The 18,646-nt window shown below is 30.7% G+C and overlaps 1 protein-coding gene across 1 annotated transcript in view; it reads right to left on the reverse strand.

The window, feature by feature from the left end:
* Positions 1 to 18,646, reverse strand: part of RYR2 (ryanodine receptor 2) — a 522,738-nt gene that overhangs the window by 384,113 nt on the left and 119,979 nt on the right. Inside the window, exons 14-17 of the mRNA XM_051996568.1 lie at positions 18,369 to 18,490; positions 10,775 to 10,958; positions 8,558 to 8,693; positions 3,940 to 4,035 (exon numbers count right to left, since the gene is read on the reverse strand). Coding sequence (XP_051852528.1) covers positions 3,940 to 4,035; positions 8,558 to 8,693; positions 10,775 to 10,958; positions 18,369 to 18,490 — 538 coding nt within the window. The remainder of the gene's footprint in view (positions 1 to 3,939; positions 4,036 to 8,557; positions 8,694 to 10,774; positions 10,959 to 18,368; positions 18,491 to 18,646) is intronic.

Below are 18,646 nucleotides of genomic sequence, written 5' to 3' on the forward strand. Positions count from 1 at the left end.
TTTCAATAGATATAGAAAAGAATTTTGATAAAATGCAATATTAATTTCTATTAAAAAAACACACTAGAAAGCACAAGAATAAATGGTGCTTTTTCTTAGAAGAATAAGTAAGATTTAAAGAAAGAGCTACCATTGTCTTTAATGAGGATATATCAGAAGACTTTCCAATAAAGTGAAGGATGAAGCAAGAATGTTTATAATCACCATTAATATTCAATATTGTACTAGAAATGCTTGGTATAGTAATAAGACAAGAAGAGGAAATTGAAGGAATAAGGATAAGTAATAAGAAAAGGATATATATTTTTCAGAAGATATGATGGTTTACTAGTATGTCAACTAAAAGAAGTAATAAAAATAATTAAAAACCAATAAAGCTGAAGGATATAAATCTTCAGCTCTTCTATTTGTTACTAATAAGACCCTGCAGAAGAGATAGAGAGAAATTATATTTAAAATAATTACAAAGATTATGAAATACATGGGAGTCTACAGATCAGAATAAGCACAGGAACTATATGAACACAATTAAAATATACTCTTCATATATATGGAGCGCTATATAATTGGAGTAATGCTAATTGCCTATAGGTAGGTCAAGTTAATATAATAAAATAATAAACACAGTTTTTTAATAAATCTAATCATCCCAGCATTTAGGCCAAGAACTCTCACTATTTCATTAAAATTGCTGAGAAACTTTAAAAGTAGCCTAGTAGAAATTAGATATAAATCAACTTCTCACATTGTAAATTAAGTTCAAAATATGGTCATGATTTAGACATAAAGGGTGATATTATAAGTTAATCAGTTGATAATAGAAAAATTACCTTTCAAACCTAAGGATATGGGAAGAGTTTATGACCAAAAGCCAGAAATAAATGCAAAGTGAAATGGATAATTTGAGGTAAATGGAAAATTTAAAAGTTTTTGTACAAATAATACCAATGCAGCTAAAATAAGAAGAAAAGTAGGAAACTAGGAGAGGGGAAAGTCTAGAGGGAGGAAGAGAGATGGGAAGCTTTATAACAAACCACAAAACCCAGAGATTTTAAAAGGGAATTTCCTTCCCTCTTCTCTATTTGCACAGTTGACTATAACCTCCTACTGAGAGGCCTTTAAACAAATGAAATACTTTAATAATGCTGATAACTATCTTTATATATAATTGGAAAAGTAAAATAGTATTGAAGTTTAAAAACAACAGCAACAACAAACAAGTTGCGTGAGATGAGAGGTGATTTGTGGTGATAACACACCTGGCATGTGTCAGAGGCCCAACTTGAACCCAGGTCTTCCTAATTCTTAAGGTTTTATTTCAGGGAACAATTACTGTTTAATTCCCCATATTCAAGCTAGTCTATTGTCTAATTATTTCTCTTCTGGACCCAGTTCAGCATCCATCTAGAATATCTAAATAATTTGTACTGACATAGTAGTTCAATCAAATGACATATTAGAACAGAAAAATGGACTTTTTCATGCATTTAATTTTTTAATGGATTTTTTATGCAGAAATCTTGTGAGCTATTGTTGATCTCATTTAGGAGACCTTATGGTATTCTAAATTCTAACATAATTAGAACAATGTTATCCACAAACAGAAGCATATAGGGTACTGTACCACTTACAGAAAGTATTTGTACTTTCTCTAGGTATAAGGAATATTAAATGCATCTCAGCTATGTCTTTTGTATAACTTTCTGCTGAGAACATGAGAACATGCTTTAAGTTATCCGATGGAATACCAGGAAAACACAAAGAAGTTGGAAGGCCATCCTTTCTTGTGTATTAATCAATGAGTATCCTTTATTGCAGGCAAGTGTTTACCCTGGAAACCTGGCCAGTTCCTTGAGTAAAAACAGTCCTCCAAAAAGAATGAACAAATATTCTTCTTGGTGGGTCTCTTGTGATGAAGCATCCTGTACCTGCGATGCTGCTACATCTCAAGAGTCACATATCAAATGAGAATACTTAGTGTAGTGCCTTCTTTGTTCTCAGCTGATAAAAACCTCTTGGTGAAAAGGAACTTTGAGAATTTAGCTAGGAAATAATGTACAACTTGCCTACCAATGCCTCTCACTTGACACTATGAATAGTTGTGACCATGAATTCTCCCAGACAAGGAATTCAGATGTTTTTCTCATGGTGATGATGTATATTGTATGTCATTATAGTGACCACTGTGTTTATTAGTTGTATATTAATTATTTTTGTGCTATGAGTTTCCTTTTCCCTTATGTCTTATTTAAATGAAGGTTCTGAGCAGTAATAAACTTGTACCGACCCTCTTCAACCTGCCTGTTGAATGTGAATTCCAAACCTAGATTAATCTTACACTGAGACATTCAACTGGAGGTTAAGCATGATTATGCTTAGTAATCATTCCAATCAAGCACACAGAAACTTGAAGTGAGCTTGCTTTAAGATATACATGATGAAAGGACACTCCCCTCCTGACTTCAGAACAGGAGCAGATATATTATCTATGTCCTATCGGACTTGATGACTAAAAGGTTCATATTGTAGGATACTTGAGTTTTTAAACTGATTGTGGACATGGAACTCTGTGGGTATACTAAAGAGACTAAAATATATCTTTAATGAATTTTCCATCTCTAAATCCCATGATCCCATATTACTGACAAATTTTATTCTTGACCTCCATGCTAACATTACTGAATTTAAAGACAGTAATCACACCTTTTCATTTGACAGCAAAGATTTTTAATACCATTCTAGTTTTGTGTTTTATAATTAAAGGACAATTCCAAAAAGCTAACAATGCAACATGAGGGAGAAGTGCAATTTTTTCAAATAAAAATATCCATTTATACCTATAGATTAAGAGGGAAACTATTCCCCACAGTCTTCCACAGAAATTTTATTGTAAAATATTTGAAACAAACAATTTTTGATTTATTGCCATTAAGTTGGTTTCACTCAAATATACAAATTGACAAGAGTAGAAGGAAAAAAAATGGGAAAAAATCTGAATCCCTAAAATAGTATTCAAATGATTAATTTCAAATTTGAGGAATTTTACAGTTGTGTACACGTAAATGGCTTCTAATTCTCCAGATACTTAACTAATTATGCTATGCACATAAGTATTTATTTAATACTTATACATCTCTATAGAGCCTCAAATTAATAATCATGAAATACTGAAGGAGAGGAATATATTAATATTTTGTATAAATATTTTAATCTATTACTGTTCACTGCAGACAAAATATGAAAAGAAATTTAAATGTAATAGCATCCTTTTTTAGAATCTTATATCAGTCAGAATGCTACTTTTCCTTTAAGTCAGTCAAATGACTAAACCTAGATGGCATTCTTGGTTCGAAAAAAAAAAAAAACACAACAAATTAAAGAACTCATTTTATGTGCCTATACCCAGGCTACTCTACAAAAATCTATAAAAATGCCTTCTTAAATTGAAATTTCATTTACAAATTAGTTCCCTTATTTTCAAATGCATTCTAAAAACTGGCAGATTATGAAAAAGAGCTGAGATTACATGCTTGTGTATACGTGTGTGTGTGTGTGTGTGTGTCTGTGTGTGTGTGTGTATTAGAGACAGAGACAGACAAAGACAGAAAGGAAAGAAGTAAGGAAGGGACAGAGGAAGGGAGGAAGGAAAAGATGAAGGAAGGGAGAGAAGAAAAGAGGGAGGAAGGAAGGCAGAGAAGGAAAAAAAAGAAAGGAGAGCAAAAAGAAGGAAGGGAGGGAGGAAGGAAAGAAAAGAAGAAGGGAAGAAGAGACAAAGGGAGGAAAAGAGAAAAGGAAAAAGGGAGAAAGGGATGAATTCATTAAAAGAAATTATAAATACACACACAAATACAATATATGTTAACATAAGGATTTATTTTTGTGTTTTAAAGTACAGAAAGAAGGATAATACAGGAGTAAAAAGACAAATAGAAAATATACCTGAGGATGCCTCCAGTCTTTCCAGTCTGCTGATGAGCCAATCCAAGGAACCAGAAAATTGAGCACAATTTTTGCGATTTCCTCTAATGAGAGCCGCTACAAAATAAAACGAAGTTTATATTTATATCTTTACTACCATATCGCAAAACATTTGTAACAAATGAGAGTAATGTGTTATATTAAATTTATTGGAGTATCATGAAAATTAGATTCATAAAAAAAGAAATGCAAGCAGAAAGCTTAAAACCGTCCTGTTCATAAGGGTCAAATATATGGCATGAAACATATTCATATTTCTTTCTCAGAAAAATTAACTTAAATTTTGTTATTTAAGATAGAGAGACAAAATGACATAACAAAGAAAATGAGAGTCAGAATGGAACAATATAAAGTACAATGGATGTGGCAATAAAGGATCTAGATTCAAATCACAGCACTGCCACTAAACTACCTGACTACCTATGTAACCTTGGACAATGCATTTAACTGACCTAGATGATCTCATATGTAAAAATAAAAGAACTGGAAAGGAAGACTTCTGCAGTCCCTCTCTAATCCTATGAACACTGGATTGGAAGTCAGGGAACCTATGCCTCCATTTCTTTAGACCTAAAATCAGGTAATTGAAGAAAATCTCAAAGGGAGAGAACACAAACATGCATGTGTGTGTGTGTGTGTGTATGTATATACATATACATACACATATATTATATATGTAGAGAGAGAGAGAGAAAGAAAGAGAAAGGCAAAGAGAGAAACAGAGAGACAGAGATAATGACAGAGACAAAGACACAGAGACAAAAACAGAAAGAGAAAAAAGCAGACAAACAGAGAGACAGAGGCAGAGAAGAAAGTTAGGAAACTACTATGAATCTATTTCTTTTTAGTGACAAAACATTCAATATTCAAAAACATGAATCTGGATATTGCTTTCATCAATATAGCAATTCCTTCCAACAAGCAGATCATTACCTATCAATGTTTGATGATTCTATAATTTTTGTTATCTTCCCATAGGGTCAGCACAGGGTAGTGTAGTTGTGGAATATCTACCCAAAATGCATGGGACACTTCCTTTAATTCTCTTGATATTAAGTGGATACCAAGTGATTCTATTACATATTTATTGATTAATTCACTCACCAAATGACCAGACTACGTTCTTTTTATACTCATACATTTCTTTGATTCTTTTTTAAAAACTCCTTCTTTATTATAGGTAGCAACCTATCCACTATTGCCTTTTGAGTGCTTTTCACTTAAATCTTTTGTAGACTTTAGTATTCTATGACTATACAGCTATATAACAACATCAGTTAAATGTTAGTGTTTAAAACAATGGAACTTTATTTTAGTGACAAGTTGGGCATAATTAATGGAACTTTGTCATTCCCAAAGGCAATCTAGATGTTCTCTACTAAATCTTGGTCCCAATTTGACTATTATGTACACTATCAGTATAAGCTATATAATTCATACACATATACACAGATACATACATACATAGACACACATACATACAAAAATCTCTACAATAAACTCTCCTTAAGGCAGTGGAGTAAACAGAACAAAACAACTGAGGTCTGCTACAACCACTCCAGCAAGAATAAGAAAAGACACCAAATGAAAAGTGATAGGGAAATCTGAGTCAAAATTCTAGTAATTACATTTTGTTGCCTCAGATCCTCACAAAGAGAAAGTCAAAGACTTTAGGCACTAGATAATTGATCTAGTTATAGAAGGTAGAGAAATTAGAGAAGTCAGAGAAGCAAATGTGTTCTAGCATAGATGGGGGCATCAAGGAAAAACTAGAATCAGAAACTATATACTGGGGCAGAGATAAGATAAGAGCTAAGTTCAGGGAGTGTACAACCTAAATTCTGTAATTATGTGGCTATGCTAAAAAATGAGGCTTAGATAGAAGCCTGAGAGGTTCAGATTATAAGGGCAAGGAATAGGGCATGCCCCAAATCAGAATATTACAGTCAACACCACTATTCCATGTCAACCCTGATACAGGCCAGCCAATATGTATCAACCCCCCTCCCCTTTTTTAAGAGTTTTAAAAATATATCATATCTATTTTTTGTTAAAAACAGTAAAAAGCAAGAGAAAACTGACTATGCCTTAATATCCTAAATAGGTATCTATATAAAAATAAAAGCTTTCATTTTGTGAAAGGACAATAAACTAGAATCCATTATAATAAGATCAGGAGTGAAGCAAAGATCTATTATCACCACTATTATTTAATGCAATGTTATAAATATTAGTTATAGCAATAAGACAAAGAAATTGAGGGGAAAAGCATATGTAAAGAAGAAACAAAATAATCATTTTTTGCATTTGATGATGAACTAGATTATTGCTAATTTTAGTTGAAAAAAGTTTCAGCAAAGTAGCAGGGTATGAAATAAATTCACAACAAATTTTCAGCCTTTCTTTACATTATCAACAACTCCCAAAAAGATCTAGAAAGTAAAATTACACTAAAAATAATTTCAGAACACAAAATAAGAGTCCACTTACCAAGATGTACATAGGAATTATAGACATACAATCATAAAATAATCTTTATAAAAAAGAAAACAGATCTAAGTGGAAACATATCAATTGCTAATGGTATACCTATGACAATATAAAAAATGACAATATTCTGTAAAATAATGTACTTATTCAGTTCCATACAAATCAAATTACCAATGGCCTACTTTAGAGAACTAGAAAATAAATGATAAAATGAAAATTAAAAAACAAAGGGTAAAGACTTTCATGGGAAAAGCATTGAGGCCAAAGGTGTCAAAGTAAACTGCAAAATAGTAATTTTCAAAACAATTAGATACTGGTTAAAAAAAAAAAAAAGAGATGACAATCAATAAAACAGATTATGTACATAGCATTAAAAACAGATAGTAGTCTAGTTTTTCATTAACCCAAAATTCCCACATACTTGAGTAAGCACTAGTATTCAAGAAAAATTAAAAAATAATCTAGAAGAAATTAGTTTTAGACCAATCTCACACGATGTAATACAATATGTTTCCAATGAATGGATGACCTAGATATAAGGTCACATCATAAACACACTATAAGAGCAAAGAAGAAAATGACCTTCATGACTACGATAAAGAAAAGAGATCATGACCAAACCAGGGACAGAATGATCACAGAAGATAGAATATCCAACTCTGCTTATGTAAAATTAATACATTTTTAAACAACCAAAATCAATATAGTTAAAATTAGAAAGGAAATTGTTAATGGGGAAAAATCCCTGTAGCAAATTTAGTATTCTTACCTCCCCAGGGTGCTTATAGTTAGCACTTGCTCAGTGTGATTGATGATATAATGGTTCTCTAATTCCCACATAATTAGTGTGCTGTTATGATGTAATCATACTGAGGTATTTAAGGGCTAAGAGGATTTAATTACTTAATTTCTTTTCTATGCTTACTAATAAAGCTATGTTACTAATAAAGGAGTTGTCTCTGCACATCATACAACTTTTAGTATGGAAGGAACCAATCTCAGAAAGAGGAGGGAGCTAGCTATAAAAGTAAATAGAGCATTAGGTCTAGAGTCAGATTTGAGTTCAAATTCAGCCTCAAATATGTACTAATGGTGTGACTGCAAAGTTTCTTAATCACTGCCTTCCTCAGTTCCTCAATCATGAATTGGGAATAGTAATAGCCATCTACCCCCAAGAGTTTTTGTGAGGATCAAATTAGATAACAGTTATAATGACTGTGCCTAACACTTGGCCCCACTTTTCTACCTGCATAGGAATGGAGGCTAGCAAGTAGGGAAAGAGGTCTAGATCACTATTTTCCAATCATAGGTTCCATAGACTACTACTAGAACAAAGCAAATGGTTCCCACTTAACAAAACATTTATAACTGGAATGTTCCTACTTATTAAATCTAATAACCTTAAAATATCTTCTCCTTCCCCAACCACATGACCCACCTTTCTCACCTGATACTCTTCAAAGTTCAAAGGTACCAAATTGAAGATAAAAAATAAAACTATGTAAAATATTTTATTGGTCCACAGTTTAGAGATTAAAGTCTCCTAGAATCTGACTCTAATTTTTCATAATGATTGAACCAAAAACTAGCCTATGTTTAGAATTTCATCACTACAATGTTGGTCAAGTATGATTAATATCAAGTACAGAAACTTTGAAAATGTTATTGTTATAAAATAATAACAATCTCTATCAGTGTAGGATTTATCTACATTGAAGGAATCAAAAAATCCATGACATACTTTATATTTATATAATTTATATAATATAGGTTGGGTTTGGAAACACTGCACTATAGGATCTTGGAAACCAAATATTAGGCATTATCATTTGCATATTTCATGGAAACACAAATTTTCAAAATTCAAATATTGTGGTTGTCTTCCTCTGCCTAAAGGAAAATGTTGCAGCTATGGCACTACAGAACTGCATAACTTGATTTATAATTTATGAAAACTACTTTGAAAACTATCATTGCTAGCAAAAAGTTAATACCTAAAAAATTACAGTACTCTTAAGTAGTTATTCTAACCACACACATATATCCAGAGTCATAATTTTATCACCTTTTAAAAACACTCATTTCTTACCTAGTAACTCATACAAAGAGTTCAGTATGGACTTCCAAGATTCTCCTGCTTCCTTCCCAGCTACATCAGCAAAATGAGCTGCACTGCTATACACATGTAATCGGTCTATGCACTCAAGGACAAGATTAATCATACCCTACAATGAACAAAAAAAAAAAAATCATGTCAGAAATGGATAACAAGATTGCTAAATGTAAAATAAGTTATGGCCATTTAATAAGAGGGAGAAAACAAAGTAAAATACATGTGCATTTTAAACATCTATTATACTAACATTTCTGTCAAATGAAAATTCAAAAAATTAAGTAGTTTCATATTATTATAATTAGTGCTATCTACAAATATAAAAATTATAGCATGTCTTATGGGAATAACTAATTGTTATATGTAAATTTGGAATGAAAATACATTAAGAAGGTCTACAGATCATGAATATAACATCAGTCTGAAGAAATGAAATAAATGGAAAACTTCATATTTATATAATCAAAGCTACAGTCTAATAACATTGTTTATTCACAATTCACAACAGTGCATTTTGCATTTTATTATAACATACACATATATTCTAGTTGAGTAATAATATTGACCAAATATTAACTTTTAAAATTCTAATAACATACACATATATTCTAGTTGAGTAATAATATTGACCAAATATTAACTTTTAAAATTCTAAATAAACATTATTGTAGTATAGTGAAGGATTAATGAATTGAAAAAGAAAAAAAGTTATGAAAGTATAGCATTCTTTAAACAACAGAGAAAAATTCATTGAATAATATAAGTATAGACTTTCATTTTTATATAAATCTTTTTATTATTATTAGAATTAAGGCTGTCAAGATAAAGTAAAATACATGACTAAAGAAACAATAATTAATTCATCAGACAAATTATATTCAAAAATCTAAATAGTGTCAATTATCAAAATGTGTTCAGACTATGGGATGCTCAAGTTATTTCACTGAAACAACTGTAGAACTGCCTAACACACTGAAGTTTTCATAATATGATGCATATCAATAACTTAACAAATGCACCTAGAAAGACATACTCCGAGTTTATTATTTCCTGATATTGATATTCCTCTAAATTGAATTCCTACCTCTAAACTTGAACATCTACTTTCATACCGGTAGAGAATCAATATTTTTTTCTGTTTTCTGAGTGAAAAATCACATAAAAGAACTGACATGTAGATTTCAAATTTCTGATGGAAATTAATACCCAATAAAGAGAGCGAAGGTCTGTGAACAGTAAAAAAGGAAAGTAGTGGCCCTTGGATATCAACATGCATTTACTAATAACAGGTCAACAAGGCAAAAATTATGACAATACAGAGATTTAAGAATGGATTCTAATATTCAATAAATAAAACATGGGATTTTCCTTTTATTCAGAAATGTTATTTTATAAGTAAGAGAAGAGGATGGCTTTATATATGCAGTATCAATTCTGACACTATGTGACTTAGGGTAAGATCTTAAGTATTTTGGTATTATTTCCTCATTTCTAAAATGAAGGATTTGGATTAGATGTTTAAGGGCCTTATATATAAGATCCTACTATTATGAATAATATTCCTAACTCACTGAAAGTAATCTATTTCCCAATTCTCATTGTTATCTTCTTATTCATGAACTTTTACTTAATTTGATAGTAGGGGAACAAAATAATTAAATAGTTTATTCTTGCTGACAGAATACAAAGTTCCAATTTACTGGCTTAAGTTTGTACTCATATATTATTATTATTATTATTATATAACATGTATTACTATTGTTATTATTACTAATTCCTTTGATCCTCACAACAACCTTGCAAGGTGTTATTTTCTCTGTTTTACAGATGAGGTGACAAAGTCCAAGAAAGATTAAATAATTGCCCATGGTCCTCTCTATGGCTACCATCAGATTGAATTCATATTTTCCTGAATTCAAGGCCTATACTCCATCCACTATGCCACATAGCCAGCTGCCTTTCCAACATTTTTTCTTAGGTCAGGAAAATAGAAATAATAACATTGTTCCTTTGGAATTAGATTTTTCTTTATTTTAGGGTCATATTATTAGGCTAAATATCCATCAAACAATGAAACAAAGTTTTAAATGTACAGAATTAATATAGAGTACTTTCTTCATGAAAAATATCAATCAGGAAATCCTTTTTCCCACAGGACAGCATAAAATAAAAGAGTGGGTAGTACAAAATTACCTCTTCTTGGAAGAGATTCTGTCGGTTCTTTAGAGCTCTTAATCGGTTCTGCTTATCTTCATGCTCTAAATGTTCATCTGGTGGATGGAAATAGCCAATCAGATCTTGTAGACTCAGACTTACTGACTCTATTGGTAAATCTATTGTGGAAGACTTCACTTTCTTGCTGAGAGCATCAAGGCCCCTAAAACAAATTGCAAAAACTTCAGTAGGTAAATGGTTCTCAAATATTTTTTGTCCACAGACCATATAGGTAAGATAGAATATGTCAAAGATCATCACCAATAAATACTCTTCTCCCAATAAAGAATGAATGAAAACTGTATCTCATTTTCAGGGACATCAGTAAGATTCACAAGTTCCCAAAGCAAATGTGACTTTTTTGGAGCAAGGTTCTCCGAATGTGTGAAATCTCTACACAAATGAAGGTAATAATTTATGATTTAGTAGATGAGTCATAGAAAGTTGCCTGACATGATGAAAGACAAGCTTTCTTCAAGTCATTTGGCCAGAATTTGTCAGAAGGAGCCATTTTAGAAGCTCCATGGCCCTAACCCTTATTTTATAGATGAGGAAACTGAGAACACAGAGTGGTAAATTGACTTTTCTAGTCCTCCAGATAGTAATGATCAGAAGCAAGATGTGAACAGAGGTCCTCAAATTCAAGAACAGATATGCTTTTCAGTGTACCACACTACCTTTTACCCAAGTTATTCATGAATCAAGGTCCAGAATTCTGTATACCATGTAAAACTAACCATTCAATAAGATAAATAATAAATAGAACACTAACTCATTAATTCTAGAGGAATATAGCCTTTGCTTTATTAAACATATCAACAATGCAACAGAGCCAAACAATAAACATTGATAATATGCCTATAATATGCCATACAATATGTTAAGGGAAGGCAATACAATAAAAAAAATTAAATAATGACCTAAATATCTTGTATTCTATAAAGAGATACAACATGTACATAAATTAATATATACAAACAAATACATGGGCAAGCCTGAATGGAGCCACTAGAAGCTAGGGGATAAGGGAAATTTTCATGTAGAAGAAAGTACTTGTGCAGAGTTTTGAAGGAAACAAAGAATTCTAAGAAGTAATGATAAGAGTAGGGGTGCATTTGAGAAATAGAATATACAAACATTTGGAAATCATAGATAGAGTAATATGGGAGGAAATAAAGAAATCTGGCCTGGCATAGGGTATGTGAAGGAGAGCAAAATATAATAATAATGTTGGGGAAATAGTTTGAAAGAGGGTTATGAAAAGTTTTAAAAGCCAAAAAGAAGAGTTCATTTTTTTTAAATTCCAAAGACAATTGGGATTTACTGGAATTTTCTTACTCATGAAGTGACATGGTTAGACTTACATTTTTGGTAAACAACTTTGGCAGGTGGAAGAAGATGGCCTGAAAAAGAGAGGCTTGAAGCAAGATGACTAACTAAAAAGCTATTGCAATAATCCAAGCATTAGGGTGCTTGCTATGACAATAAAGAGAAGGAGGGAGATGTGAAAAATGTTGAGAAATAAAAATGGAAAGATAAGATCACTGATATGGTATAAAGAAGAATGAAGAGATAAGTATAAAATTTAAGTTGTAAATCTCAGTGAAGAGGAAAATTATAATGCTTCAACAGAATATATATCCATTCAGCAGAAGATATTTTAATATAATTGGTAATGGTAGAAGAGGATTGAGGTTGAGGGTGACTCGAAACTTAATTTTGGACATATTAGGTTTGAGACATTATGACACTTCCATTGGAAGTAAATGAAGAGGTGCAAGTATAAATCTGGAGAAAGACTATATTTTAATATAGAGATATTGAAGTCATTAGCATAGAAGATAGATGATTATACCCAAAGGGGTACCAATTGAGAAAAAAGTAGAAAGAAAATAGAAAAGGATACAAGACTAAGACTGTTGAGGATCACAGAAAAGCAACTTATTATGGATGATAAAATAGCAAAAGAACCCCACAAACTATCATAAGGTCATGAATCATGCACATAGAGATTCACTATATCTAAATATCTGGACAAAAACAGTTACAATCCACAATAGCCCTTTATGTTGTTATCAAGAGTTTAAAAATATATGGAGGTCTCAAATAACTGTCATCTTATAGATACTGAGTGAGGAAGTTCCATCAACAACAATTTTCTCTAGTATCCTCAGCTTTTATTGCTATAGACTTCCATTCAAAGTAATTTTTAAAAATGCTTTTTAAAAAGTACTAGTTTAGGAAGAAACATAATACCATGGCATTTTTCTGAAGATACAAAATACATTAAACTCCCATCATTTATTTGAAATAAGCATTATTTTAAAGTATTAAATTAATAAATATTATGCTGTATGTTTTCTGGTTCTTGGAAGCAAATATATTAGAGTATTAAACATGAAGCCAGAAGATTTGGACTTCAGTCCTAGCTTTATTATTTACTAATTACATCCCCCAGGGAAGTCAATTAACCTCTAGGAGTCTATTTCCTAGTCTATATATGAGAAATAATATTCTCACTACTTACTGGATTGTAGAGAGAATTAAATGAGAAAACATTTAAAAGGCACTTTGCAACTTTCAAGTTCCATATAAATGTGAATAATTATAATTTCCATTTTACTGTTAATGTATATGAATAACCTTCTTTAATTTTTTGCTCATCTAGAGTATAAAAAAGTAAAACAAAGCTGATGAGTCACTCTAGAAAAAGTAAAATAAAATAGAACCCTTTAATATTCTTTTGGTCTAGTACAAGATGCTTAGCACATAGCCTAGTGGGGACATAATAGCTATCTAGATGTATAGATACAGATACAGGTATTTGAAAGCCCTTCATATGGGAAAATATTATATTTATTCCATTTTCCACTAGAGAACCAAACTGAGGAACCAAGAATAACAAATAAAGAAAAGCAGATTTTAATCAATTTGAGGATTTTTTTGTTGTTAACCCGTTCATATCTGAATGAACCCATTTGAAATTATGTTGGCAGACAAGCTGAAGTAGTTCACCATTTCCTTCTCCAGATAATTTTACATGTGAGGAAACTAAAGTAAACAGGGTTAAGTGATTTGCCCAGAATCACACATTTAGTAAGTGTCTGAGGTCAGATTTGAACTCACAAGTATGAGTCTGACTCCAGGCCCAGCATCCAGGCCCAATTAGCTGCTCTTTACAACAATAAAAACTACCCCAAAGTAGAACAGCCTGACTAAGAGGTTTATTTTTGATAAAGTAGTTTGTTTTTTCCCCAGGGATTTTTAAGGAAAAGTTGAATAACTACATGATAAGTATTTTCCAATGGGAACTGCTTCTCAGGTATGAATTGGAGTAAATTGAATTTCAATTCTAAAATTCTGTGATTAAAAGTATTATTGATATAGTAGTATTTTTATTTCTTGCTAGAATATAGAGCAAGGGTTATAAGATGATGCTTAGTTATTATCATTTTATTTTATTTATATATTAAAATTTAGAGCTAGAAGGGATTTTAAGATATCCAATCTAATCCCCTCATTTTAAAAATGAAAAAAAAAAAACGAAGAAACTATGAGGGAAGTGACTTGGCAATGTGATGTGGTGAACAACACTGGATGTAGAATCAGAAGGCTTGTATACAAAACTTAACCCCCCTTTCTTACCAGTGAAACTCCAAACTAATCACTTTACTTCTCCATAACTTTGGTTTCTCATCAATAAAGTGGAAATATTAATATCTGCATTAATTTCCCTTAAAAGGTTGTCATGTCAGGCTAAGTTATATATATATATATACATTCAAGTGCCACATATGTGTTAGATATTGTTATTTATTGCAAATATCCATGATGGAAACTAAACACTGAAGAATACCTAATGCCTACTTGTACTTCTTTTCAGCTTTGTGATAAGCTACTTATACTTTTGAGCCCTGATTATTTTTCATTTGTAAAATGTAAATCTTATAAACCTAATATAGTTATTCTTAGAAAATCATTTTATAAGCCATAGATTAATATAAATGTGAAATAGTATAACACAGTTCAGAAATATGAATTTCCTCCAACGTATTTTGCTTGGAAACTGATATTTTAGTATCATTTCCATATATCCATTCCTAAAAAGGTAATAATAAATTAGAGCATTTTTATGCTGTTCCATTTGAAAAAATGCAGCTTCTCAAGTGAAAAATCCTAAAAAACTACCTTTTAAAAAAAAGTATACCCTAAAATTAAGTCATTATATATCTAAGCAAGGCAGAATAAATAGAAAAAGTAAAATGGTACTTTGCTAATGATAGAAAGTTTGCCATCTTACTATTACACAGATAAAATTAGAGATGGAGAATAATCATGTTATAAGAAGTAGAGAATTCTCTACTGAGATTCAAGAATTAAGTCCATGATTTATACTTTTAATCAATTTGAGGATATGACATTACATAGTAATATCTATCTAATAAAGCTCAGGATGTTTTAATTCTTTTGCTCAAAGTTGTTTTCATAAGTAATACATCAGAAAAAAGTTGTTTCTCCTTCTGAGCAAGTTTAGAGTAATAATTATACAAGGAGAGAGAGAATAAATGTTCATTTGCATATATAACTAATATGAAAGAGTAAAACGATTCCATAAATATTGAAAATATTAGCAGGAATTAATAGGTTTTTTTTTTTAATCAAATCCATAGGCCTGTATCACAATTTATTTTGGGTAAGGAAAACCATTGAAAAATAGGCAAACCTGTGAAGGTAATGTCACTATAAGGTACTTCTGCCGTTTGGAGAAATAAAGTCAGGATAGAAAAAAGACTGAGAATTGCTCACTAACAACACATAAGTGGCCAATAAAAATTAAAAATTTTCACTTAAATTAAAATATTAATATTTAAATAATAAGGACTCTATATTGTGAAAATTGAGAAATACATGCATTTAAGATGTTAAAGATGAAAATATTTAAAATGTTTATAGCCAAGTATAACTAAGGAAGGAATAAAAATATTTATAAAATATGTTCTTTAAAAAATTCAAAACTACTCAAAAATTCAGAAGAATATTAAATGATGTATTCAAAACTCGGAACTTTTCTTAGGATAACCACTGTAATGATCACATAATCAAAAACATTTATTAAGGACTTATTAAGGACCAAGCACAATTCTAAGCACTGGGGATATAAGAAAGGTCATAACGGAAACTCAAGGAACTCAAATTCTAATAAGAGAGGAAATACATAAATAACTAGGTACATATAAGATACATACAAAGTAGATTAAGAAGTAATCTTGGATAGGAAAGCAGCTGGGGGAACTAGGAAAGGTTTCTTGAAGAAGGTAGAATGCGACCTGAGATTTGAAGGAAGCCAGGGAATCTAAGAGACAGAAGAGAGGAGGGAGAGAATTCCAAGCATTGGGGACAGCCAATACAAATACAGAAAGAAGATGGAGAGTTATATTAAACTCATTCTTATGGGCAATTCAAAGAAGATTTTTTTAAATTAAAAAACCCAATAAAATAAATGTCAACCACCTTATTCATCTTTTGTTAATTTATATTTGTAAAATAAAGAAAAATGAAAAATGAAAAAGTTCACAATTCTTACACTATGCATGTGATCTTAGTTTAAAAAATTATAAGAACAACCTATGCAGTACCATCATAGAATCATAGATTTCAAGGTCAAAGAGATCTTAAAAAACATCTAAGATAATCCCTTAATTTTGTAGATGAGAAATAGTATTTCTTTTAGTCAATGGGAATCTAATTATGCAAGCAAATGACAAAGAATACATGAGAATTTTACCTTTTTGATATTATACAAATTTTCTTTATGTTATTTTGTATATACATTTTATATATTCATGTTGTTCCCTGGCCCATGAAATTTAAGTCCATTGAGGGCAGAGAATATTTCATTTTTGTCTTAATATCCTCAGACACAATGTTTTGAACACAGTGAACACTTAAACAATATCTGTTAACTATAATAATGCAATTAGTATAGTGAAGCACTTCCACTTTCAATATAGATAAAATAATATTTTTTTTTGTTGATAAAAATCTTAAAAGATACTATATAAGAAATGGAAAAAATACTAGGTGTAGAATAAAAAAATGTGGTTCATATGCTTAGTAGCTATGTGACCAGGAGTCACTTTATTCTCTGACCTAAGGAAATCATTTTCCTCATTTATAAAATTGACATAATAAAATTTATACTAAATACTTGCTGTGAAAAAAGAACTCTATAAACCATGGCATAAAAAAAAATATATATGTGTGTGTATCTATATCTATATTTATGTCTATACTACTATAATAATGTGAAATAAGATAGGAAGGCTTGAACATTTTAATGCAATCACTCTATCACTTAGTAAACTTCAGTAACTATGTGATAATATAACACTTATTTGAGCAATACAATATTTATGAAAATGATTAAATGATTTCTTCAGAGTTTAAAAGTTACTGAATGCCCCTCAATATTAATCAAGGGCTGGTAATGAGTAGCTGGTAGTAGTAGGGTGTTGGAGAATTTTGTGAGCTTTAAGAAAGCTAGCTATTTTAAGGTTTTTCCCTTACTTATACGTATCCTGAAACAATGGTTCTATAAATGTAAGCCACTGGTACGAAAAAAAACAAACTAAAACATATAGCTTTCCTGAGATTTTATAAAAGGAAGTTCATTTTTTATGAATATTATGCCATTAAATATATGGCATAATTAACAGAAAACCCAGAAATATCAAGAGCTTCTAAGTAGCATATATTGATTTAAATGAAAAAATCTAAAATAAAATATTTATTATGAGTCTACTATATGCTATGAACTCTTTGTACTCAGGGATAAAGAAAAATATATCATATCCCCACCCTACCCCCAAATAACCTTCCTTGTGGTTTTCTCTTTTCATAAGAAGAGTCTGAGTCTTTTGGCTTTCAGACATAATCTTTTAATCATAACATCATGGACTTGGGTGCACAGTCAGTTTCTAAACTAGATGTTAAAAATATCTAGAGCTAGTACTTCATGAATTTAGTTAGGCAATGACAAAAATCCATTCACTCCTCTCTTGTATATTGTTAAGGTATTATTTCTGACATTTAAATCACATTGATTTAGTTTCTATATTTGAAGCTTGTAGAGTTTTTACAGATTAGAATTTGAACTTGGGTTGTTCATTTTTTGTAGATTTTTTTCTTAAATGTAAATTAAAATATTCATATCTGCTCACTCCAGGATGAATTTCATAATAATTTCCAAATTTTTTATATTTTCAAGTTCATTCAGAAACTCTAAGTCTGAGCAGTATAGTGAACTAAAAGTGAGTGAACTATAGTGAGCTAAAATTCATTTGGCTGTACTGTTAGGAGGAATTGAGCAGCACTGTGTAAAAAATTACAGTTTGCTCCAATTCTAAATATCCTAGTGTACCTCTTAGTCTATTCAACTAGCTTCCAAAGTGCTATTGGATTTATCCCAACACATTTGTCTTCTTACTATGTTGATTAAGGTCAACATAGCATGATTCCAAATCTCTTCAATTTGAAAAAAAATCTAAATAAAATAATTCAAAAGGAAATGCACCTTATAAATCTATTGAAAAGAAAGACTGTGCTACGTATTACTCGTGCCGTGCGTGATTCTTCATGCTGAGATCTGGATAAATTTAAGCCGTCATCCATATGGCCTTCATGGTGCATGATAGCCTGAAACAAAAGAGCAATGAGTAAAATAAATAAATGTGACATTTCCTACCTACAGAAGAATGAGACTATGCAGAGTTTTAAAAAGTATATCACAAACCCCTAGTCAAATATCAAGAAAAAACAAGTCACTTCCCCCCAAGAGCTGATTCATTTTAA

Source organism: Antechinus flavipes, chromosome 4 (assembly GCF_016432865.1).
Source record: "Antechinus flavipes isolate AdamAnt ecotype Samford, QLD, Australia chromosome 4, AdamAnt_v2, whole genome shotgun sequence".
Taxonomy (NCBI): Eukaryota; Metazoa; Chordata; class Mammalia; order Dasyuromorphia; family Dasyuridae; genus Antechinus; species Antechinus flavipes.